Source organism: Drosophila suzukii, unplaced genomic scaffold (assembly GCF_043229965.1).
Source record: "Drosophila suzukii unplaced genomic scaffold, CBGP_Dsuzu_IsoJpt1.0 scf_4, whole genome shotgun sequence".
Lineage (NCBI taxonomy): Eukaryota > Metazoa > Arthropoda > Insecta > Diptera > Drosophilidae > Drosophila > Drosophila suzukii.
In genome coordinates this window covers 172,286-197,705 of record NW_027255927.1, presented here as the reverse complement: position 1 = coordinate 197,705, position 25,420 = coordinate 172,286, and the positions used below count along the sequence as shown (strand labels likewise).

The 25,420-nt window shown below is 41.4% G+C and overlaps 2 protein-coding genes across 2 annotated transcripts in view; both read right to left on the bottom strand.

Moving 5' to 3' along the window:
* The window catches only part of dpr21 (defective proboscis extension response 21), a gene marked incomplete at its 5' end in the record, with an annotated part of 428,500 nt that overhangs the window by 240,586 nt on the left and 162,494 nt on the right, over window positions 1-25,420 (bottom strand). The gene's annotated exons all lie outside the window — the stretch shown is intronic.
* LOC139354913 (uncharacterized) lies at window positions 16,185-17,947 on the bottom strand. The gene is made up of 2 exons (XM_070999163.1): window positions 16,543-17,947; window positions 16,185-16,487 (listed from the first exon to the last, which is right to left on the bottom strand). Exons 1-2 carry the CDS (start codon window positions 17,791-17,793, stop codon window positions 16,479-16,481), a joined length of 1,260 nt encoding a protein of 419 aa, XP_070855264.1. The 5' UTR covers window positions 17,794-17,947; the 3' UTR covers window positions 16,185-16,478.

The window sequence follows — 25,420 nt, the reverse complement described above, 5'->3', positions numbered from 1 at the left end:
CACAACATTGACACATCTACCGCGAAACCAATCAAACAAAGGTTTAATCCTTCTTGTAGCCTTCAATAATGTAGCGAGATATATATTTAATCGCAGGGGCACAGATCGAATCTCTGATGCAACTTTTAAAATTTTTGATATGCCGCTAAAAGTCTGGGCCGAGTACAAAACACTAGTACTGTTGCACAAAGTAATAACAACTTACGAGACAAAATATATCTTTAAATAACTAAAATTCAGCGCTTCCAACAGAACAAACAATCTAATTTGTCAAAAAGTAAAACATGATTATGCTGAGAAACACTTTTTTATCTGTGCTGTACGTTCTTGGAATAAACTACCACATCCATTAAAAACAATTAAGTCTGCAACGCAATTTAAAACGAAATCACACACACATATTTTCAAAGCAGTATATAATTTAAAACAAAACTTAGTCCTTAAGAATTTAATGTTTCATATCTCAAATGTCATAGTCTTAATGTCTTGTATTAGAACTATATAGTTAAGAAAATTTTATTATGTTAATGAAGTAAATTTAATTGTGACTAGCGCACTAATTTATAAGTATTCTTGTCCTTGTAGCGTTATGAAGAGTAAAAACCAAAATAAATAAATATTTTATATACAAAGTTATAATAAAGAAAAAAAAAAAAAAAAATTGATCGCATGTTTGAAATGGACGTCATAGAAGAGACACCATCATCGCCTTGGTCTTCTCCGGTTACCTTCCACTTCAAACCTGGCAAGGTACGTTTCTGTCTCGATGCGAGGAAATTTAATGCAGTTACCGTTAAGGATGCTTATCCGATTCCTGTTATGGAAGGTCTGCTTAGCCATCTCCCGCCAGTGCATTGCATTTCTAAAATAGATCTCAAGGATGCGTTTTGGCAAAACTGCCTAGATCAAGAGTCCCGTGCAAAGACAGCGTTCACGATACCGAACCGAACACTGTACCAATTCAAAAGGATGCCATTTGGTTTGACCAACGCTCCACAAACCATGTGCCGTTTAATGGACCTTGTAATACCATATCAGCTGAAATCGCATGTGCTAGTCTACCTTGAAGACCTTTTGGTGCTGTCAAACAGCTTTGAAGAATATCTTCTACATCCTTCTGAGAAAAGCAGAATTGACAATTAACGTCCAGAAAAGTCAGTTCTGTCTGAAACGGGTAGATTACTTGGGATTTTTTGTTGGAGAAGAAACACTTTAAGTGTTCAGCGACTTCCCGATACCCAAAACTCAGAAACAGCTGTTAAGATTTCTTGGTATGACTGGTTGGTACCAGCGCTTCAATTCGAACTATTCCTCAGTCATATTGTTTGTGCCTAACCGAAGTAGACACTTCTGGGTCACACCGCGGGACAAGGGGGTAATGAGCACTTGTTGCTGGCACGGGGACGCTTTGATGGCAGGACGATCGCGTCGCGGCAATGGTAACGAACCACAGGCGATGCTGGAGCTGCGCTGAGGGTGAGCTAACGTGGTTAGCTGTTAGTTGAGATAATGCATTACGAGCCCTATTCGCAGATTTATGTTAGGAAGTAGAACCGCGGAGCTGTGGGGTGTGTTGATAACTGATTTATTCTTAATTTGATACATGCTTATATACTACTTAGAACACGTAAGCTTAGCGTAATGATTAGTGAAATAAGCTATATTCTAAAGTAGGTCAGAGAATTAGGATTATCAGTTTGTGTAGTTGGCTCGGTTGACCATGCAACATGTGCTGACTGCATTGTCGCGTCAGTGTGCCGTTCAGTCCGTGAGACGGTGAGTTAGTGAGACATATAATATGCTGATCATCAATTCTCATATGCAGTGGGTGCTACTGAGCCCCTGATACTGATACTGCAACATGTGCTGACTGCATTGGCGGGTCAGTGTACCGTTGAGTCGGAGAGACGGTGATCAGCAATCCTCATATGCTGTGGGTACTACTAAGCGCCTGGTACTGTTCCCAACTTGGCTAATTGTATTGAAAGCACCTAACAAATCATTGATCGAAGAGGATTTTTCCTTCAACTGCGACGCTTCATGTTTGTGATTCAGGTCATTCATACCTCTTGATACTTCCTAACACTCCCCTTTTCGATAAAATTGACATTACCGTGGGGACTGAAATTGTGCCCTCGTAGAACTTGATCATTTGGCACTTCTATGGTATGTGGACTTTCTCCAACAAAACTTAAGTATTTCTTAGTTAAATTTAGAAATGTTGAACAAAAGTCAGGCTTCTTAATGGTTTCAAGTTGATGGGAAGTCGGTTCTGTATTACTTGGTTTTTCTTTTGTAGTATAAAGTTCAGTTAGCTGCAATGAACTATTATGTATAGCGGTTGATCCTCGATCGGACGAGTTATTGTCGCTAGCTCTTGATTGGCTACATATATCTTCAGGTTCCTTTATTTTATGATCCATCAATGCTAAGTTCGTTAAATGAATCCTTTCTTCATCGAGTGAAATCGCATTCTGCCGTTTGCTATCTTCTATATCAAAATGATTAACATTCATTGGATTTTTATCTTTCTTTGGCTCATAAGCAGCGTTCGGTCCTGCAAGATCACCTCTGTCTTCTACCAGAATAGGGTTGATTTCCTTGTCAGATGAGGTTTCTTTATCGAGAAAACCTGTGATTAAATAACCAAGAATTGTGCCTTGAGCCAACGGTCTAATAGGTCCTAGTTCAAGAAGTTCACCGGTTATTACACGAGAAAATACTTCAACCCCTATGTAGGTCAATGGGTCCTGGATGCCGAAAGTCAGGAGTCGTGAATATTAAGATCGGTTGCAATCGGTACTGACGGTTGGTCTGTAATAACTTGGGGCATAATAAATACCTCTGATAGTTTTTCAAACCCTGATGTACATGATGAGAGCTTAAGTTTTGATCTGATTGCTGTTGATATTTTCCCTCCGATTCCACATATACCAATCGGTGACATTTCCTTAAGAGATAGCAGATCTGCCATCCTCCTTGAGATAAGATTCACCTGTGATCCACCATCTATATCATCGCGACATATTTGTAGGTGACCCGTTGGCCCTTGTAATGATACCTTTGCGGTCGAGAGCACAGTATATCCTCTAGGGTTACTGTGCCGGCCACTGGATTGCTAGTCTGTCCTTGGTGTAACAGTGAATGATACCGTTGCTGGCAGACTCGACAAGTGGTCGGTAGACAAGCAATTTGTGCATGCTCCTACTTGAATAATGGCTTGGCGCCGTGTTTTGGGGTCCATTTCCTGGAAACGGCTACATGCTCTAAGATTATATGGTCCTAGGTGACAAATCTTTCAGCTCTCTTCGTTGCGAACTGACTGATGGCGGAGTGTTTCTGTAGGTTGAGCGCTTATGCATCCGCTGAATTTGCCAGAGCAGCTAGCGACTGCTGGTCTAGTTTTCTTCTGATAAGAAAACACAAGATTGGATCCCAGGATTTTGTGCTGACATCGATGTTTTTAAGAGTACTCATTGAGTTTTTTTTAAGTGTCATGTAAGGCCCTTAGTTGGCACGAGGAGCCGTCTATAGGCTTATGGTCAATAATTTTTGCTATGCCGGCGAATACTAGTATTTTTCCGTTCTGGTACCTGGCCTTCAAACGCAACAAGGTGTCGTCATAGCCACCCTGTGAGAAGGCTGTCTCTGTCAAAACGTTCCTCGCTTCACCACCGAGTGAACTCTGTAGAATATGTAGTTTTTGACTGGCCGAATATGGTTCATTATGTACCAATTCCACAGAGAGATCATGGAACCGTGGCCAGTCTAGATACTCGCCGTTGAACTCCGGAATGCTAATTGGCGGAAGTGCCAAGTTTAGGCTCTTTGGCGCGTCGTTTTCTCGAAGCAGGTTCATTTCGTATTCCTTGTATAATGTGTGGAATTGAGCTAGCTCTGCTTCTGCCAGGGCTGCGGCCCCAGGTGTACTATCCAATTCGTCGTGGGCTTGCCTCAGTAACGCCCAATGGAGATCCAGGTGCCCTTGTAGGTGACAGTTGGTGCGTTCGAGGCTAATGTTAATGATGACTCCAATTCGTTGCATCTTCTCTGCAACTGTCGGATCACCGTGTCAATTGAGGAATCTCCTTTGACTTGATCTCTTGTTGTGATCTTGATGTTGTCCGAAGTTCGTCTGGGGGCCTTCGGAAGCCCGCTTCCCCAGTCGGAATGTTGTCCAGAAAGATATTGTGATATATTTCGACCAGCTCCTTTAGTGCTACTAGTCGTGAAGAGTACTCACTTCCAGTGGGTAGTGCCGCTTGCTGGACTTCGTTATCTAGGTCGCAAAACTGTCGAAAGCAATCGGAAGAATATTCTGCACTTCGGAACAAATTCTCGTCCTCACAGCTACCTGATTTTCAAGTAGTCGACGACTTTATCTATCACCGTGTAGCACTTCCCAATTCAATTGATAATTCACCAGAAGATTGCTGGAAGTTGTTCGTACCCGAGTTGTTACGACAAAGCGTAATTAGTGCCGCCTATGACCAACCATCATTTGCGCGTTGTGGAATGACCAAATGCCTAGAGCGCATTCGCCGCCGCTTGTAGTGGCCAAACATGGTAATCAACGTGCGGGACTACATACGCAACAGCGAAACGTGCCTCACTACAAAGCATCCTTCGCGTTCCTTGAAAACACCTTTGGGTGCTGAAGTGCATAGCGAAAGGATATTTCAACGACTCTACCTGGATATAATTGGCCCATTTCCGCGTTCCAAGTCTGGAAACATAGGCATATTAATAATCCTGGATCACTTTTTAAAATTCACTTTTCTAAAGCCAGTGAAAACGTTCACCACTGAAGTAATCATCAGTATACTTCAGGACGAAATCTTTCCCTGCTTTGGTGTGCCTGAGACAGTCGTGAGTGACAACGGCACTTAGTTTAAAAGCCGTGACTTCTCCGACTACCTTTCGACGCGACTTTGAGAGCTTACATCCGGTAGGACCAGCGCGAATGGGATGCTTTTCTCAACAACATCAATTGCTCTCTTCGCAACTTCCTCCATTAGTCTATCGGTGTATCACCTTACCAAGATGTTTTTGGGCAACATATGATCTCACACGGTCAGGACTATAAATTGTTGCGCAAGTTGGGTTTACTCACCGAAGGTGATGTCAACCTTTCAAGGACTAACGAGTGTCAGAAAATTCGAGCAAGCATGAATAAACATCTGAGCAAAGCTTATGAGACGAACCAGCGCACATATAACCTACGTACGTAGGTCAAGAGGTGACAAAACGGAACTTTGCGCTGAGCAACGCTGCCAACAATTTCAACGCAAAGCTAGCCCCAGTCGGAACAAAAGCGCGAGTTAAGGAGGAACTTGGTCAATCATTATAAGTTCTGGAAGACATAAATGGCAAAGAGCTTGGTAAATTCCATGCCAAGGACATCTGGTGATCCCTCCTGACTCAGTTTTCAGTTTTTATTGTTAGTCAGAAGGAATAAAAATAGAAACTGTGGTTGTGGGAGTCAGTATATTCCTAAGTTGGCACTCCTAGTTAGGTAACTAACATAAATAGCCCAGATGCAACCCTTCCGTTTATCAATGATCCGATCCTCGCCCGAATACCGGAAATACCGTTTTGATGGATTTTGGGGATTTTGTGCATCCTACATCCACTGTAGACGCCATGATTTCCTTCTCTTTGTCGCAAACTTCTACCGAGATCGGTTCGTTCCCTGCGCAAAGTGTTACAATTTTTAGACCCGTCCGCATCCATACATCCGCGTGTGAAATTCTTAGAATTTTGTTGACCAGTACGACCCGTCATCACGCCCAATATTGGTGGTAAGATAATTGGGACGATATATTGAGAGAATCTAATCGTAATTCTCGTAAAACAGCAGTGACCAGAAACATGTGCGAATTCTCGGAATTGTCGGAAGTTTTACAGTCCTCCCTCTGCACACAGCAAGGAGCAGGTGCCGCGTGCAGTGGTTTATAAGCGGAGCCATACGTTTCTTCAGCGCCAGGCCAGAAATGCCGTTTGAGATTCTCATACCGCACACCGAGTGAAAGGAATCTTTCATCCTTGCCACACCTGGATTAATTTCATCATCGTCAAAACATAATCGGCTTAAAGGATCGCCGCTGTCAACACGCGTGAGGTTTTGACCTTACCAAGTCTGCATCACGATCTACAAGTCGGATCACGTTGCAGTTCGGGCGAAAATCGCACCGGCGCCGATTCGGCGAAATTTGGGCAAGACCGCTGAGGCACGCTGCCGCATCCCAATTGGAATATGAGTTCCAATTCTGGTTTTCAGTTAATTTTGGCCGGGACTGCCAACTTGTTTTTGTATCGCTAAAGCGATAGTAGTTTAATTTTCTTATTCTAAACATTTGTACGACAAGTTTCTAATTTAATTTACGATTCCTATTTAGCCATTATACTTGCGTGTGTGCTTAGGACATAATATGATATATATACACATAAATTAAACTATTCTACAGCGCACATCGATCGTCATGAGGCCTGCTGACTTCGTTGGAGAGTTCGTAAGTACGGCATAGCCGTAAATCATTTACATTCCTACATACAGTCAGCACAACATTTATTCGGACACTCTCTATGAGCAAGTTTAATGGTTTATTTATTTAAACTTTCGTAATTTTAGCAACTTTTTTTCTACGTATCTTTCTTAATACATTTATATTAAATAATATTTTTTTTTTGTATTACACACGAAAATATGGAAAGGAAAGCGAAAAAACTGCTCAAAATGCTGCACAAAAATTATTCGGACATTTATTATTTTTCGACTTATATTTCTGAATGCAACGGTAATCGCCGACTCCTTTTGGTACTTTTCTTCGGTTCGGTGTGCTTTTTCTTCTGTTTTTCGGTTACTTTCGGCGCGTCTTTTGATAAGATTAGACAAAATGGGCAGAGGTCAAGATTTTTCGCTTGATTTGCGAAAATCTATATTAAAATTACATTTGGAGAATAAAAGTTATCGTGAAATCGGTAGAGTTATTGGCAAATCACCTTCCACAATACATAGTGTGATCAAAAAATACCTAAATACTGGAGAATTAGCTGCAAATCACGGGAATTCTGGAAGGCCAAAGATTCTAACACCACGCGAGGAACGAAAAATTGTGTCTACAGTCTTGCAAAATCCAAGAACAACATCTACAATAACTCGGAAGAATGAAGAGGAAGCTACGTTTGCGGTCAAACCATCCGAAACTGCCTGCACAAGGCCGGATTACATGGTAGAGTTGCTCGTCGAAAACCATATATTTCTGCCATCAACAAAAAAAAACGTTTGGAGTTCGCAAAACTGCATGTTAACCAGCCGGATTCGTTTTGGGAGAACGTTATTTTTAGTGACGAATCGAAATTTAACATTTTCGGACACGACGGCCCTTCGAAAGTATGGAGGAAACCAAATGAAGCCTTGAAAGAGAAGAACTTGATTTCAACTATTAAGCATGGTGGCGGCAATGTAATGGATTGGGGGTTTGTAGCTGCAGGTGGAGTCGGTCAAATGGTCTTCATTGATGAAAAAGTGAACAAAAATATGTACAAGGACATTTTAATCCAAAATTTGATCTCCAGTGCATTAAAACTTGGTCTCAATCCGAAGTCATTCTTGTTCCAGCAAGACAATGACCCGAAACATTCGTCATATTTGGTGCAAGAGTGGCTGGTATATCACTGTAAACAGCTAAAAACACCACCCCAGTCACCGGATTTAAATCCGATAGAACATGTGTGGGATATTCTGGAGAAAAGAATAAGGAAGCATGTCATTTCGTCGAAGGAGTCCTTAAAAACGGCATTGATGACTGAATGGGACCAAATTGGCGCGAATAAGACCGAAAACTTGGTCAAAAGCATGGGTCGACGCTTACAAGCTGTTATAGATGCTAAGGGAGGACCCACCAAGTACTAAGACCACCCCAACAAAAACTAATATGTTTTTTTTTTTGTATATCAATGAAGTGTTTGAATAATTTTTGTGCGTAAAATATTGACTTTTTTGTTTTTTTGAAGAAATACCTTATGTTAATGTTAAAAATTTCTTCTTTTTTTGTTAAAATAGACTGTAAGAAAGTTGGTCTCCACAATGAAATATAAAATGTTTGTTTACGATACGTTTTTGTTGAGTTATTAATGAATCAAGTTGAAAATCAGGGGTGTCCGAATAAATGTTGTGCTGACTGTATATATATTTATTCTTGTCTGAGCCCGCAAACTTTTGGTACAAAGATATGCATGTTAATTTTCCCACATTCGTGTATTGATAAATATTAAATAAGAATCGTTTACCCTTACATTATTTAACGTTATCAGCCTAAGTGCTTTTCTGTAATTTTTAATAAGTTTTCCGTATATCGATAAAATATGTAATCAGATTCGTAATAACTTAAAGTAAACTAAATATCCATTTCTTTTTCTAATTGATAATCTTGTACTAACACACGATCATAGAGAGAGTCGTTTGGCGTGAAGAACGCTTAGTTTTAAGGTTTTAGTGTTAGGATTTGTAGTATTCGGAACCATGAACCATATTATCGTATTTGCCATATTAAATGAAATTTAGGATGAATTAATTTGTGATCTTTTGAGGGCACTTTAGAGGATGTAGCGCAGCGGTTGTTTTAAAGGTGAAGTCTAATGAGACTTCACAGGTATGGTGGGTATAGAAGGCGGTGGGTATATCCGTCTTCGATAGGTACAGTCTCTCGTCCGAATCTTAGCTGTTGGGTTAAATTCTTATCGTTGCCGTCTCTCTGTCTACAATTGTTAGTTCTGTGACACTCTTGTTTCATCTTAACACAAGCCCACACCCATCTCCCTGAGCAGGCCGGTCAAATCGTAGACAGAGGTGTTAGGGTATGCCGGTATTCTGGCGTGCCGGGGCCTATGATGGTTTTTGTAACTTGGACAGTGATGGGTCAACCTTCATGGTTTCTGGCGTGTTCCCACGTGGAGCGTGGAGCAGGGTGTACCTGTGCCTTGTGCTGTTTAGTGAGGGCTACCTCTCGTGGTTTGATTCCACTTCTTGAGCCAATGCCAGCGCCGTTGGCATGTCGTTCGGCTTTGCCGAGAAAAGGACATCCGTGAGACTGCGCTTGAGTCCCGAAACAAATACCCGGAGTGCATCATCCTGGAATTTGTCACATAAAACTCGTAATAGTATTGCGAAGGTGTGAGGCTTCCCTGTCTGAGGGTGGCTATTTCCTGCTCGATGTCATGAATCTGACGCTTGTCACTGTATGTGGAATCGAGTTGATTTATGATCGCATCGAAATTCAACACAGTGCCAAATGAGGACAGCACGGCATCGGCAGGGCCTTTAATTTTCTCCTAATAATAATAACCGCCTGATAATGGCGCGAGCTATGTAAATAATTTCTGGATATATAATATGCGGCTACTGTCGTTTGCCGCCAGAAGACGTATGCGTCTTGTGCTCCCGTAAACTCGGCTGATGTATAGCTAGACGCAGCTCATTTTCCCTACGCTGACTTTCAAGGGCTGCACTATAGGCTGGCTGACCACTTTTTGTGGCCAAAATTAATAGCTTCAAAACAAAACCTTATACTTGAGTTCAGTTTTATATTTCGGCTTATAATAAGCAACTGAACAAAAAAAAGACGTGGCACCGCCCTTTTTTGGCAGAAATTTTGTTACGTACGCCCTCCCCCATACCAAGATTAACCCCGGCAAAACAACTGCCATTCGTTGAGGGTAGGGGTCGTAATGACTAACCACACTGCGATTGATAAAAGCAAAACAGCAAAAACAATTCGACAACTCATGGGGGTCGCGTGGCCAGAACAACGACCACGATCGACCTGCTCGTAACCGTACTCCAGTAAGGTGGCAAAGTGCACCAGCCGGCCATTGACTCCTAAAAAAAGGGAAATGGAGAAACAGTACCCCTAGGTGGGAGCACCTAGTTAATTGATCCAATATGGGGGGCTAGCGAAAGCTCTAGTCCGGTATAAAAGACCCCAGCCAAATGGAGAAGGCACAGAAATTGTTCTGATCTCTCCCTGACAGTGGTCTAGAAGTACAACTCCTATCAACACAGACCACGACTGGAAGAAGGCTGGTGTTCAGAAGGATGTCTTGACGTTTCCCTAGGATTAACTTCACCCCGGGAGAAAGTCCCGATAACCGGTCCTGCGATCGACCACAATCTGGAGGAAGTCAACCTGCAAAATTCCGAAGGACGAAAATAACTAGCGAATCAAGTAAATGGCCTAAGGACCCCAAGATGGGTAGCAAAACGTCTAAAGTGGCCGGCAGCACCGCCAATGTGATTAACACAGTAGAGATCGTTGACCACCAAGATGATATTCAGGATGTCAACAAGACCATGAAGCTCATTGTTGGACTACTCCTGGTTATAGTGCTCCTTAAGGTTGTAAAGATCTACAAGCGCTCTGTTCAGAGACGCCGCGACCAACATCATGCCCTGGAGAAAGTGGTGACTCACATTGGAGCATAATCCAAACAGATACAGTGAAGTGAAGCAGCAAAAAGACAATAGAAAACAATAAAATAATAATAAATAAATTGCACTCCAATATTATGAACAAAAAGTGAATCGCCCAGAAACAATCACAAACAATTTGCGAGTACATGCATTTCTGAATGCAAGTGTACACAGAACCCCCAATTACATACGCTGAACAAGAAATTGGAGCTGCACCGACCAGCCCCCAGCTCGAGCATTTGGAACCGACGTGCGCCGCAGTGGAACTCGCATACGATGCATGCATACATACATATCTATACAGCGATAGTGTTATTTTTTTTTGTGTAACATAATTTTTGTGTTTTGTTTTTGTAAACCGCCTTCAAGTCTTGCACGTATATATGTATATAAACCAATTATAAAATCTCCCAAAGCCCAGGATCCGGAGCGTCGAGATCTCATCGCCCAGGATTAAAAAGAGGGTAAGTTTGTCGGAACACGGTTCCTTTTCTTATACATACATATATATATATATCCGTGCACCATGATTACATCAGAAGCTTTAGCAAAAACAATAGACACTGATCCACAATTTACCGTAAGAATTTTATACTTGTTATCCAAAGCCAAACTGCCAATAACAGTTAGTGAATTAGAGTACTTATATATTGAGACCTTCCGTCTAGATTTTTCACCACTTGTCCACTGTAATAAGACCGAAAAAGCTATCATTATCTCTACCGTTCCAACGGTCATTGTTCTTTCCCGTCTGGATAAGAATTTGTTTTTGGGCAATGTTAATACTTTCCTAGTTAAGACAAAGAATTAATCTGTTAGGAATACATGTAATAATATATAATATCCACATATAATAATTGTTTCATATATATAATCATTTAGATATACTTTTCTTTTTATACCTTTTTTATACATAATAATTAAATGTTAATTTTTCAGCGGCGAGTATCAGCCTTGTAATTGTATGACAATTGCAAGGGCCCTCTGAGCGACGTTTGTAGTCGTGAATAGTTAGCATTTTGCTGATGTGTGCACCTTCACAGGTGGTCAAATCGATACTCTCCGCTAAAACAATAATTGTCAATTAATTTAACCCCCATATGAATTAGCCAAAATTATGTTACTCAACACCGGCACACGCCGACCTAAATATGATCCAATAAATTTGTAATGTGAAAAAGTATTCGAAATCATGGTGTGCTAAAGCTTTATTAAGGGGGGTGTGCTGACGCGAAAAGTGGAGTAGGTCAAGAACAATGACATAACTTTTGACGGACAACCTTGACAATAGGGGATCGTATTGCGCGGCCCGCGACGATCCATTGGCACACGATTGTGTTAAGGGGAGGGAATATGGCCAAAACACAGCCCGATTGTATTGCGATCAAGCGACAGCTAAGCTTGTTGGGCAGTGTGTACTGATGACTGACGAACTTGTTGACTAATATTGTTTTCCAGGCACTTTTAATATTTATTCTCGTTATGTTGGAGAGGAGAGAGGCTTACCAAGATCCCACGACCCGAATACGACGTAGCTTATGCCGGCAAATGGTGCCTGAACATCGGACGCCTCTCCCTCGGCCCAAGTCCGTGTCAGGACTCGGGCACTAATATGCCCACGTAACAATTTCTTGTTATATCATTAAAAATAAAATAAAGAATATAAGGAAATACTTACCCTGAAAACAAAAGTTAATATAAAGGTGTATTTCTTTGATTTGGTTTTATGTTGATATATTGAACATATATTGAGAAAAAAGGTGTGGCACCGCCCATTTTTGACATGTTACCGCCCTTACGCCCATTCGCACTATCTGAATTTATTAATAATTTAATATTTCTAGCCTTGCTCAAGACAACAAATAAGGCAATTTTGCCCTGCTTGCCGATCTCAGCCTATTTATGCAAGCCCCAGTGTGGGATTAATCCAAGTTGAGTACTTTCTTTTGAAAGAAGCTTCGCTTTGAATTTTCAAAACATCATCATAAGCATGTGAACCAGCTATCGAAGTTCTAAATCTGTCAAATATTGCCTGCTTTATCTCTCCAGAACTCCCAGTCCCAAACAATTCTGTATTGGCCAACATAAGGTTGTGACCTAAAAAGATAGGTTGCGATGAAAGTGCGCAAAAGTGCACTTTAGGATTGCATTCATATGAACAAGAACTGAACTACCGACAACACAGTGTAAATATTGTAGACGGCACTTTCTTGTTCGGCGGTCGCAGCAAAAGTGATCTTTATTGTGCCGATTTGTACAGGCTTAACCTCTGTTACAAGAGTTGGGGGTACACAGTATGAGGGAGTGAGACAAACATAATGTTTCTTAAGAGTAACAGGGATGTATGTATGTGTTTAATAATAGTGTGACCTAACTTAATGTAGAACAGATGCTTAGGGATATGTATGTGTGTGTGTGTGTCTGCTTGCTACAATTCGGCCATCCTGACCAGAGAGCTCCTGATCTCTTAACTATTTGCATTATTAATCCATGGTCGTATATTTGCTACTGCCCAAACTCCCTTATAAGGAAGCCTCGACTGTTGAAAACCTTCAACATCCTCCAAGACATACCTATCATTACGAAGAACCTTTGTCACTCTGTAAGGGCCTTTGAATTTTGGAATTAGTTTTTTGGATACGCCTACATGAGAATCGAAGTTTTTGATCATTACTAAATCGTCCGTCTGGTATTCTTTAGCAATCTTTCTCTTAAGGTCTGTGCGTAACTTATTGTATTCTTGCAGCTTCTCGATGCTCTGAGTAGCTTTTTCTCTAATTACTTCTAAATTCCTACTTTCTCTATCTTTATTTAACTCTTCTAATTTCTCTTTTAAGCTATCTATAACTTTTCCTTTTTGAGACACTCCGAATAAGACTTGACTTGGGTGCTGACTAACTGATCTTTGAATCGTATTATTAAGTGCGTGTTCAACTGTTTCTAAAACTGTATCCCAGAACAATCCCTTGTCTGGATCAGTCAATTTAGCGACCATGGGTCCTATGCTTCTATTAACTCTTTCGACTTGCCCATTAGCCTGCGGCGATCCAGTGGCTATCTTAATGTGTTTCACTTCGTTTTCTTCTAAGAAGTCATGAAATTCTTTAGAAGTGAAGCATGTCCCACGGTCTGAAATCACGCATCGCGGCCTACTATACGACCTGAAATAGTCCTTTAATGCTACTATTGCTTCCCTAGACTTTGTAGTTTTTGCCGGATAAAGTCTTACAAACTTTGTAAATGCGTCTATAATCACCAGTACGTGTTTGTTAGCTCTACTCTTGTCTACCGGGCCATAATGGTCTATGTGTATGACATCAAAGGGAATGCTTACTTTGGGGATGCTATGAAGGAGACCTTCGTCTTTACCAGACTTATCAGAATAGGCGATACATTTCAAACAATTATTAATGTGCCGCTTGCATTTTTCACGAACTTTGGGGAACCAGTAACTTTTTGAGATAACTTCTACCATCTTATCTATTCCAACATGTCCTAACTGATCATGGTAACTAAAAAGAACGTGGCTTTCCATTTCGCTTGGCACATAAAATAAAAGACTATTCGTATCTCTTTTTCTGTAAATTATTCCATTCCGCATCTCATAATCCTTTAATTCTGTTTCCTGAAGTTTCTCAGCTATACTTTTAATTTTCTCATCTCTACTTTGACATATAACTAAGTTTTCTTCAAATGAATTAGAATCGATTGACAGTATGTGTGTGTTCCTGCTAAGTGCATCGACATGTTGCATACGCTTGCCGGCTCTATGTTCTAAAGTGTAGTCATAATCTTGAAGAAAAAGTGCCCACCTGGCAATTCTTGGGCATAATTCCTTTTTATTTAACGCCAGGGTAAGAGCACTACAATCTGTAACTATTTTGAACTGTATTCCTTGAAGATAGATTCTAAAGCGTTGTAACGAGTAAACTACAGCGAGCGTTTCTAATTCAAAACTGTGGTACTTCGCCTCCACATCCGTCGTGCGTTTGGAAAAATAGAATACGGGGTGAAACTTACTATCTTTCTTTTTCTGCATTAAAATTGAACCAAAACCTAGGGCGCTAGCATCGCAATGTAACTCTGTTGGGTCTTTTGGATTGTACAAGGCCAGAATAGGGGCTTCCAAAAGATTTACTTTTAATATTTCAAAACACTCTAACTCTTTCGCACCAAATTCGAACTTTCTGTCCTTTCTTACAAGATCATACAACGGCTTTGCTTTTGTTGAGAAATCTTTGACAAAGCGTCTGAAATAGGAGCACAGTCCAAGAAAACTTTGAACCTCATGCGTTTTTGTCGGTACAGGGAAGTCTTTTACTGCTTGCATACCTTTCGAATCAGGTTTAATACCCTCTCCCGATATTATATATCCTAAATACTTTATTTCTCTTTGAAGGAATTCACACTTGTCTAACCTAAGCTCAAGCTTGTTATCTACCAGTCGTTTAAATACCTCCGTTAATATCTCCATATGACTCTTACTATCTTTCGTTGCTATTAAAATATCATCCATATAAATTAAAACCTTATCTTCTTTAACCAAATCGGCAAAGATTTTGTTCACAAATCTTTGAAAAACTGCTGGTGCGTTTCGTAAACCAAACGGCATTCTAAGCCATTCATACTGACCCATAGGTGTTGTAAAAGCGGTATACTTGATTGAATCCTCATGCATGTGCACGTGAAAGAACCCATTTTTAAGGTCTAACTTGGTAAAAATAGTTTTTTCAGACAGTTTATCAATAAGGTCATCTATTAAGGGGGTAGGGTAGTTATCTTTAAGCATGTTTTTGTTAAGGGTTCGGTAATCTACGCACATTCTTAATTCTCCAGACTTTTTCTTTACTAGAACTATAGGTGATGCATACTCAGACTCGCTTACTCGAATAATACCGTTTTTTATGTAATCGTCTAATAAATTTTGAACTTGACTTTTCTCTGCGTATGATAGACGCCTTGGAGGGTAATTGAACGGTTTAGTTGTATCAAAATTCAGTTTTGTTTTTGTTAAGGGTTCGGTAATCTACGCACATTCTTAATTCTCCAGACTTTTTCTTCACTAGAACTATAGGTGATGCATACTCAGACTCGCTTACTCGAATAATACCGTTTTTTATGTAATCGTCTAATAAATTCTGAACTTGACTTTTCTCTGCGTATGATAAACGCCTTGGAGGGTAATTGAACGGTTTAGTTGTATCAAAATTCAGTTTCATTTCCCATTTTACTAAGGGGATCTCCGGCCGTTCCGGTTTCGTATAAAACTTATCAAAAATATCTATCAGTTTTTTTCTTAACGCAAACTCACACTTATCGCTAACATTTAACAGGTTGCATTCGGCTGGATCAGGGTATTCAATTGACATAATTTCTGACTCGAAATGATCGCTCGGCTGGACACTTAAATTTTGACTTGACTCTATCATTTTACACGAATCACTTTGTGTTTCTTTGTAACCACAATAAACCTTAATACTATCATTTAGACAATCATCTTTCTCACAGCTATCAGTAGCACAATCGTTTCTAATCTGACCAACATTTGAGCAATAAATTCTAAAACTGCTATCCTTCTCACTATTACTATCATCTGAGCGATCATTTGCAAAGTAACTATCTTTTGAACAAACATCCTGTAAACGATCATCAACCCCACTGTCATTTAAACGATCATTAGCAAAACTATCATTTGAACAATCATTTGCAAAACTATCATTTGAACAATCATTTTCCCTAACAATCTTAAAGTTACAAATGTTCATAAAATCTCTTCCCAAAACAGTGCTATATGCCATCGATTTGTTTGCCACAATTAGTAATTCGAAATTAAACTTTACTTTATTCATAATAACAAAACATGACATCTTTCCATGTATATCTAAAGGGCTGTGGTTCAAGCCAAAGTAATGCGAAAAGTTGTTTTCATTAACGTTAATGATGTTACTACTTAGAATGTTTTCAACACAGGATAACTTCGTAAAACTAATTGGACTCCCAGAATCGATTAGGCATTCTGTAAATAGGCACTGATTAGGCTGTGAATTAAAGTAAATTTTAAACGGTCTCACATATTCATTTTTGGTTGCGTTCTTCTTCTCGTTGCAATGAGATATCAGGTGCTCCAAGCTTCCACAACCGTAGCAAGCGCCGTACGCGCGCTTAGGCTTGCGGCAGTCGGCCGCGAAATGACCCACGGAGTTACAGTTGAAGCATCTTACAGCGGGTCCGGGCTGATTTCCGGAAACGTCTTTGTGGCGTCCAAATGCGAGAGATGGTTTCCGCAATGTTACTTTGGAGAATGCCTGCAACAGCTGGGCAGACGAATTAAAACAGTGCATGTGTGCCTGTTGCCGTAGAAGAGTATCTGGTATTCCTTCGATGATACTGTCGATTAATTCCTCGTCGTCTATCCGGATGTGTGCAGCCAACAGGGTCTTGTCGTTGAAGTACGTAGCAAAGTCTTCAGCTGGTTGCCACTTTCGCTCCTGGAACTTGCGTCTGGACATTATCTTGCTCTCTTTTGACTGAAAAGCCTCTGCGAGTTGAGTTAACAGGTCCTGGACTGGCAAGGACAGAAAGTTCTCAGAAGAGTGCAACCAAATTTGAGCGCGGTCTTTCAACTTTGACATAACCAGTATGCGCGTTATGTCTTCACTCAGCTTGTACATTTTTATGATCGCGTTGAGCTGTGCGATCCACGTGTTAACTGGCACTTTGCTGTTAACAGCACCGTCGAAAGGTGGAAGCATTTCCTTAACCATGGTCACCAAAGAATTGTTGTTAAAAATGGCTGTATTAGGCCTGGCAGCTTCTGCAACAATATTCTCCAAATCCGATAGGGTGACATTGGTTTGATTTGGTGTGGAAACATTGTTCTGGATTTCTGGCAAATTGCTCGTCGAAGGTGCGGTCACTCTATTCAATGGCTGACGCCGGGAAACTTCCAATTTGAGAAACTCATTTTCCAATTGGACCACTTCTAAATGGCGCTTCAGAGATTCCAATTGCATGGAAATTTCTGGAACGCACATGTTGTTGTTGGCGGTTTCGTCGTTGTTTTGGGCATCCAGCGATGTAGCCCCGACATCGTCCTGATCGGTTCCTTGAACTGCAGCACTATTTGACCTTTCCTCAGGCCCAGCTTCAATGTCGGTCATGTCCTTCGGGTCCAGTACTGGACAATCTCCTCGGGCTTCGGGGGGCACACCATTCAACCGCGCTGCTAGTGTTGCCTTGGTGCCGCTTTTCGGCAGCCCAAGTTTTTCCAGCCAACATCGAAGTTCTGATGCTGTGTAGTTGTCTGCAGCGATGGTGTCCATGATTACGCACAATTTTAAATAACTCAAGTAATAGCTTTTGCTTTATTTTGCTCGTAGGCAGAGTTAGGGACGCGAGAAAAAATTTTTCGCGGTAATCCCACTTCTGAAATTGTAGACGGCACTTTCTTGTTCGGCCGATTTGTACAGGCTTAACCTCTGTTACAAGAGTTGGGGGTACACAGTATGAGGGAGTGAGACAAACATAATGTTTCTTAAGAGTAACAGGGATGTATGTATGTGTTTAATAATAGTGTGACCTAACTTAATGTAGAACAGATGCTTAGGGATATGTATGTGTGTGTGTGTGTCTGCTTGCTACAATATTAAGGTGAAACTAACTTTATAGCTCTATTTAAATGTTACTCGTAGAGTAAAAGGGTATACTAGATTCGTCGGAAAGTATGTAACAGGCAGAAGAAAGCGTTTCCGACCCCATAAAGTATATATATTCTTGATCAGGATTACTAGCCGAGTCGATCTAGCCATGTCCGTCTGTCCGTCTGTCTGTCCGGATGAACGCTGAGATCTCGGAAACTATGGGAGCTAGGCTATTGAGATTTGGCGTGCAGATTCCTGAGCTTCTTATGCAGCGCAAGTTTATTTCAGTAGAGTGCCACGCCCACTCTAACGCCCACAAACCGCCCAAAACTGTGGCTCCTACAGTTTTGATGCTAGAATAAAAATTTTAACTGAAATGTAATGTTCTTATCAATACCTATCGATTGACCCAAAAAAAAATTTGCCACGCCCACCCTAACGCCCATAAACCGCCCACAAACTTCTAAAAATCGTAAATATGAACGTGGATGTCTCGGAAACTATCAAAGCTAGAGAATTGGGATTTCAGATTCCGTAGCCTTATACGCAGCGCAAGTTTGTAACGCGAATATGCCACGCCCACTCTGACGCCCACAAACCGCGAAAACCTGTGACGCCCAGTTTTTATGCTAAATAAAAAAGGTTAGCTGAAATGTATTGGTCTCGTCAATACCTATCGATTGGTCAAAAAAAAAATTTGCAACACCCACTCTAACGCCCATAACGCTTAAATCTGTATACTCGCTTTGCTACTTGCATATCTCTATTTAGCTGAGTAACGGGTATCTGATAGTCGAGGTACTCGACTATAGCGTTCTTCCTTGTTTTTATTTTTAATTTGTACACGTAAAGCGGCTATTAGAAGCACTCAGTTACAGGGACAACATAATCAAATCCAACTTTTGACGACCACAAACATATAGTATAAGCCGCTCTCTTTCGGCGCCATTTCAACTTCTTTAATAAAAACTTAGTTTGGTGCCATATTTTTAATAATTTTAAACCGACTCTTTTTTCGCACAGTAGCTTTCGTGCGCCCGTGACACCGAACAGCTGTTTTAACAGCCGATATTTTAACAGAACGCGACTCTGTAAAAATTTCTGTTACGTAACATTGAAGTTTGATGTTTTCCGAACACTATGACGTCATTAGATTTTAAAATTAACGACTTTCGAAAAATTAATTTTTTGGCCACAAAAAGTGGTCAGCCAGCCTATAGTGGTCTGCTTCTTGAACGGCATTGTTAACGGCCGCCTCTATGGTGGCCGTCATTTGTTCCATGCTAAATTCCACGTTTGCAACTGTGGGTTACCTAGCGTTTGCACTTTTTGGTGTAGAAAATCTGGCAGGCCTTTCGGTCTCCGACTCAGAGTCGCTGGAGAATTGTCTTTTAACCCATTACTCGTAGAGTAAAACGGTATTCTAGATACGTCGGAATGTATGTAACAGCGTGTCGGACCATATAAAGTATATTCTTGATCAGGATTACTAGTCGAGTCGATCTAGCCATGTCCGTCTGTCCCTCTGTCCGTATGGGCGCTGAGATCTCGGAAACTATAAGAGCTACAATACTGGGGTTAGGCATGCAGATTTCTGAGACTCCTGAGCAGCATAAGTTTGTTTCAGCAGGGTGCCACGCCCATTCTAACGCCCACAAGCCGCCCGAAAATGTGACTCCTACAGTTTTGATGCTAGAATAAAAATTTTAACTGAAATCATCATCAATACCTATTGATTGACCCAAAAGTTTTCCACGCACACTCTTACGCCCATAACGCTTAAATCTGTCTACCGCCCACCTAACCATATGTTGAGATCACGGGTAAATGGCGCATTTAATCTCGCTTTGCTGCTTGCATTTCTCCATTTCGAGGTGATCGACTATAGTTCTTCCTTGTTTATTCCTGTACTGCTAAAGGGGATTGCTCATGTGAAGCTGTGACTATAAGATCGCCCTAAAGAATTAATGCATGCTCAAGATGTATCATATGCGCATGGTGGCAATTGGTTGGGCGAGGGGGTCGCGGGGGCAAAGCCTCCGCGTTAGCAACGATGGATGAGAGCTCGTCGAACTGAGCTGTTGCCTTGCCAAGCAGTGGCAAGGTTAAGGGTGCGCGGGGACTAAGCCTCCGCTATGGCAAACAAAGAAAATAAAAATCTACAAATTGCCTAACAAATGCATGTGCGGCCGTATCGGGTTCGCAAAAGTGGAGTGGGGAGACAATAAAATTACCAAGACTGTGAAGCTAATATCAAGAATTCGAGTATAAGCTAAGAGACACATAAAAGCTGAATTAAATGCACACAATCAAACAAAGCAATGAGACGGTGTTTTCTTTAATTATGCTCAATCAGTATTTTAATCTTGCACTAGTAATTTGTTCTTCAGCCTATTGCATCAAATTATTTATTTATTTATTCACAAAAACGAAAATTATATGCAAACAATGCGCAATAATAAATATCTCTTAATAACGAAATACTAATTATATATTTTAATAACATATAATTATTATATAAAACGTAGTATATTTAAATTAAACTGTCAATCAACTTATATGTGTTAATTAAATATGATATTAATATGAAGTATTAATATGGAGCTGCAGAAGGTTTTCTGGCAGTGTATATGAATTTTCACAAAACGAATGCAGATGAACCTACATGGTTCCCTAATTGTATCGCAAACTTAGTGTAGCTGGAACCCTTCATGAAATGTGCCGGTGCTAGCATCTCAAGGCTTTCAGCATTTTCTGAAATTGGACAGAGGGGACGGTAGTTAAGGATTGCAGAAATTTCAAGAGTTCTTTATTCATCGATGGCTAAGATGGATGCACCGACGGCTCTGTAGAAGTGAAATTTAGCTGACTTCACAGCAGCCTCCCATAAACCACCGAAGTGCGGGGCACGCGGACGGATGAACAATCGATCCCATCAGCTAAACAGACGGAAGATATCGATGCTGTGTGCTGCTCGCTTAAAAAGAGCTCTTTCAGCTCGTCAAGCTCGCTCTTTGCACCGACAAAGTTTGTTGCATTGTCGCTCCAAAAGGTACACGGACTGCCTCTAAGGCTGATGAATCTCCTCAGCGCTGCGATGAAAGAATCCGTCGTGAGATCCTGGACCACTTCCAAATTAGCAGGCTTCGTGGAAAAACAGACAAAGACGGCGATATAGCACTTCTGGGGTGCCTTATTTCTGGCCTCTGCCTTATGATAGAATGGCCCACAATAGTCCACTCCTATGGTATAAAAAGCTGGATTGGGCTGCACTCTATTTGCTGGCAGGCTACCCATGACGTGCTCCCAAGTAACAGGCTTCATTCAGAAACATCGGACGCATTTGTTGATAACGCTGGCGACGAACTTGCGGCCTTCAATCGGCCAGTACCTTTGCCGTAATGCGGCAAGCAGCGCCTGCGATCCTCCATGCAAATATTTCTCATGATAATAAACGATGATCGCCTTGGTGACTGGGTGATCCTTGGGCAACAGTATCGGATGCCTCGTATCGTAGTCCAAGTTTGCGTTCTGAAGCCTTCCACCCACGCGAAGTAACCCATCGGAGCAGAGTATAGGCCTAAGCGAAACCAGCTTGCTTTTCTGCGGAAACGGCTTGCCCTGGCTAAGAGATCCATACTCCTTCGCCAAGTTAACCTGTTGAATGCTCCTCAAAAGAAGTACAGTTCCAGAGCTGATCTCCTCCACCGAAAGATGACCTTTTAACGGCGCAGATTTGGCTCTGCAATTTGAAATGAACCGATAAATGTATGCAAATTCGCGCTGCAACTTATCGAAAGAGTTGAGGAATTTGCAGTTTGATGAACTGTCTATGCAAACGTACCCGATTAGAGCCACAGAATGGCGCTCTGGAAGATCCTTTACTGAGTCTAGCAGGGACGGCCAATTCGACGAGCTTTGCAGAAGGAATGGAGGCCCGTTAGCCCAAAGGGAATGTTCCAACAATTCTCTTGGGGTACATCCTCGCGATACGACGTCTGCCGGACTCAAGTTTGTAGGTACGTGATGCCAAGTCATGTCTTTCGTCATCTCCTGAATTTTCGCGCTTCTGTTTGAGACGAAAACGTTAAACTCCCTCGGAGGTTGCCGAATCCACGCCAACACAATAGACGAGTCCGACCAGCAATGAAAGGTGCAATCGAAATCTATGGCTGCCTTGGCGTTTACAATTACCTCAGCCTATAAAAGCGCTGCGAAAAGTTTTAATCTTGGAATTGTTAAGGCCTAAGCTACCCTAGACTTGGAACAGAGCAGATGGACTTTCGATTCTCCACTGGTCTCCGATCGCAAGTATAGACACGCTCCAGGGCTGCTGACTCATTCGAACACCATTTGCGGATTGGAAAGTGGCCTCGCGACAGTAGTTTCTTCACCTGACGACGAATTTCTCTCACCTTTTCAACTGAGTCCCCACCAGATATTAAATCATCCACATAGAAATCTTTACGAACAATTTTTGCTCCAATAGGAAATGATTCCTCCTCATCGTAAGAGAGCTGATGCATGGCCCTTAAAGCCAAGAAGGCTCAACACTCAACTCTTACGTGGAGCTCTCTCTCCAAACGATACACTGCAAAAAATCATCCGGGTACGAAACACGCACGCAACGGTACATATTGCAGGTATCTCCACAAAGGGCAACTTTAAAAAATCGAAAGCGAAGCAGTATATTGAAGATTTTTTGTTGAATTGTTGGTCCTGCCAGAAGTAAGTCGTTTAGAGAGCTACCAGAAGTTGTTTTAGCATATCCATCAAAGACGACACGAAGCTTCGTACTCGTGCTCTCCTGGTTATGTACGCAATGGTGGGGCAAAAAGAAATGTGTCTCTGACGGTCCCTTTGTTACCAGAGACATGTGACTTAGATCAATTTACTCCCTCCCTTTCAGGGCTGGGTTTCTATCTAGTTAAGCTTCCAAACTCTTGAAACGACGACGAGCCAGGCAATAAGAATCACCTAGACATTCGAGTCCGGAAGTGGACAAGAGACGAACAAAGTCTAGTACACTTTTCAGTGAAATGTTTCTCACATCGCAAGTCTTCCGGCAATAATGATGGCTTAGACGAAGTGAAGTCCTCAATTTCCCAAAATCGCTTTACTATGGCGGCAAGTGTGTCATCGGAATGATCAGGTGGGTCCTTGATGCTGGCTTGTAAAACCGATTAATGAGTTGGCATGTTCGATGATAACCCTCCAGAGACTGTCCAACCAAGTTTGGTGTTCTGAAAGGTGTTGGCAAAGCCCTATCCAAATGAATTTGTTCCATAGAAATTATTTCGAAGAACATCCCAGCGCCGAGTAAAATGTCAATTCGTTGTGATTGATTGAAATTTGGGTCAGCGAGCGAAATGTTTTGCGGTATCCTCCATGATGTTGCATTTATATTGAAATGGGGCTGAAAATCAGTAACACTGCGAGTCACAACCGCACGATAGCTTGCATCCCGTGATTGCACAAGAATATGGACAGTCTTATCAGAGATCATGGAAGATTGACCTATCCCAGAAATCGAGGTTTGCGATCTTCTATGATTTAAATTTAGTTGGTTAACTAAGCGAGAGGTTATGAAGCTTACCTGGGAGGCCGAATCTAAAATTGCTCGGCAAGGCATAAATGCTCCAATTCTATTTCTAACGTATATAATAGCAGTTGGAGGCAACACGTAGTCGATCGGCAAAATATTTGAGGTTTTGGGTGGAGGGCTTAGTAAATGATGATCAGGATGCGATGATGTATGCGAACATGATACTAATGCTGATGAAGTAGATGGTAATGGCTGAGAGCTCGATGATGGATCGAATGATGGAGATGAAAATGAGGTGGATGGGTCATGGTTCATGTGTAATAATGAATGGTGCTTCATGCGACAATATTAGCAGGGAGTCGACTTGCAATGCTGCAAACTATGACCCTTGCGCAAACAGTTGAGGCAAAGGTGCAACTTCTTTGCTTCTCTATATCGAAGATTCAGACTCAAATTTAAAAATCGAGAACACTTTGGCAAATAATGATACCGTGCATCGCAAAATAAACATATCAAATGATTGCAGAAGCAATAAGTGTATTTTGGTTATATTTGTGCAAGTTTTTTCCCACCTGCTGGCCTGGTGTTTGAGTTACCAAGGCTTGATCCAAGTTTTCCATCATCCTGCACCTTTTTTCCAAAAACGACTCCAAAGCATCCCAGGTAGACAGCTCAGTGATTGACAAATCCTCTACCCATTTTTCCCTCGTCCTCTGATCCAGTTTCCGAGTGACGATGTGAATTAGAAGTCCATTTAAAACTTGTTGCGTAGTGGCCAGGGTTCGAATTGCTCGCAGATGCGAATTCATGCACTCACTAAGCTCCCGAAGACCCTTCGAAGATCTCTTCTCGACACCCTTTAAACCGGATATTTCCTGAACGTGCGCCTGAAAGTGTAAAACTTTATTATCAAATCGATTAACCAGCAAATTCATAGCGTATGGTTTCCAGAGGCACGCCGCTCAAACTCAAACGCAAATAATGTAATTTTTCAATGTCGCTTAACCGATGACGCTAGTGAAAGTCGCAAGAAAATCCGGCCACTCAGAGTAGGATCCATGAAAACGAGCAATTTCCAAATTTGGCAACCGAGGCTTCCTAGATCGAAAAGAAAGATTCGCAAGTTATGTCAATAGATGTTGAATTTGCAGCGGTTGAAGCCGGCAATTGTGACTTTCGATGAGCAGCCAAGCCTCGGCTTAGTTTCGCCTTCACATCCATGAAAACCTCGGCAAATTGAATCCGATGGTCGCTCGAGATCTCTGCAAAATCCAGTCTTTCCAACGATGTCTGCGCAGAATCAAATGCCTGGTTTAAGGAATTGATCCATTCCATTCGCGCCAGCAAATCAGCTTTGTCAAACTGATTAACCGCATCAGCGTTCAAATAACATTTCATCCTGCTCATTTGCCGCAAAATAGATTGGGCTTTGACTCGGTAGTAGTCGACGTCACTTGTGGATTCATTTTGAGCCCGAACAGAGTTTTCCGTATCAGACATTTTGCAATCTCGAGAAAAAATGAAATAAAATAAAATGTCCGACCGCGTTAGAGGCACGAAACACCGTATACCTTTTACCGCGAAAATGTAAAGGTTAACAAGCGTCGCCGATATGCAACGGAACCTTTAACTTGGTTGTTGTTGTTCTTGCCGATAAATTGCCTGCCTAGCAACAGCGGATATATGAAACTGGTAAACGAATGTATGTATGGCTATATGTACATATATATATATATATAATATAATATACAAAAAAAATTAAAT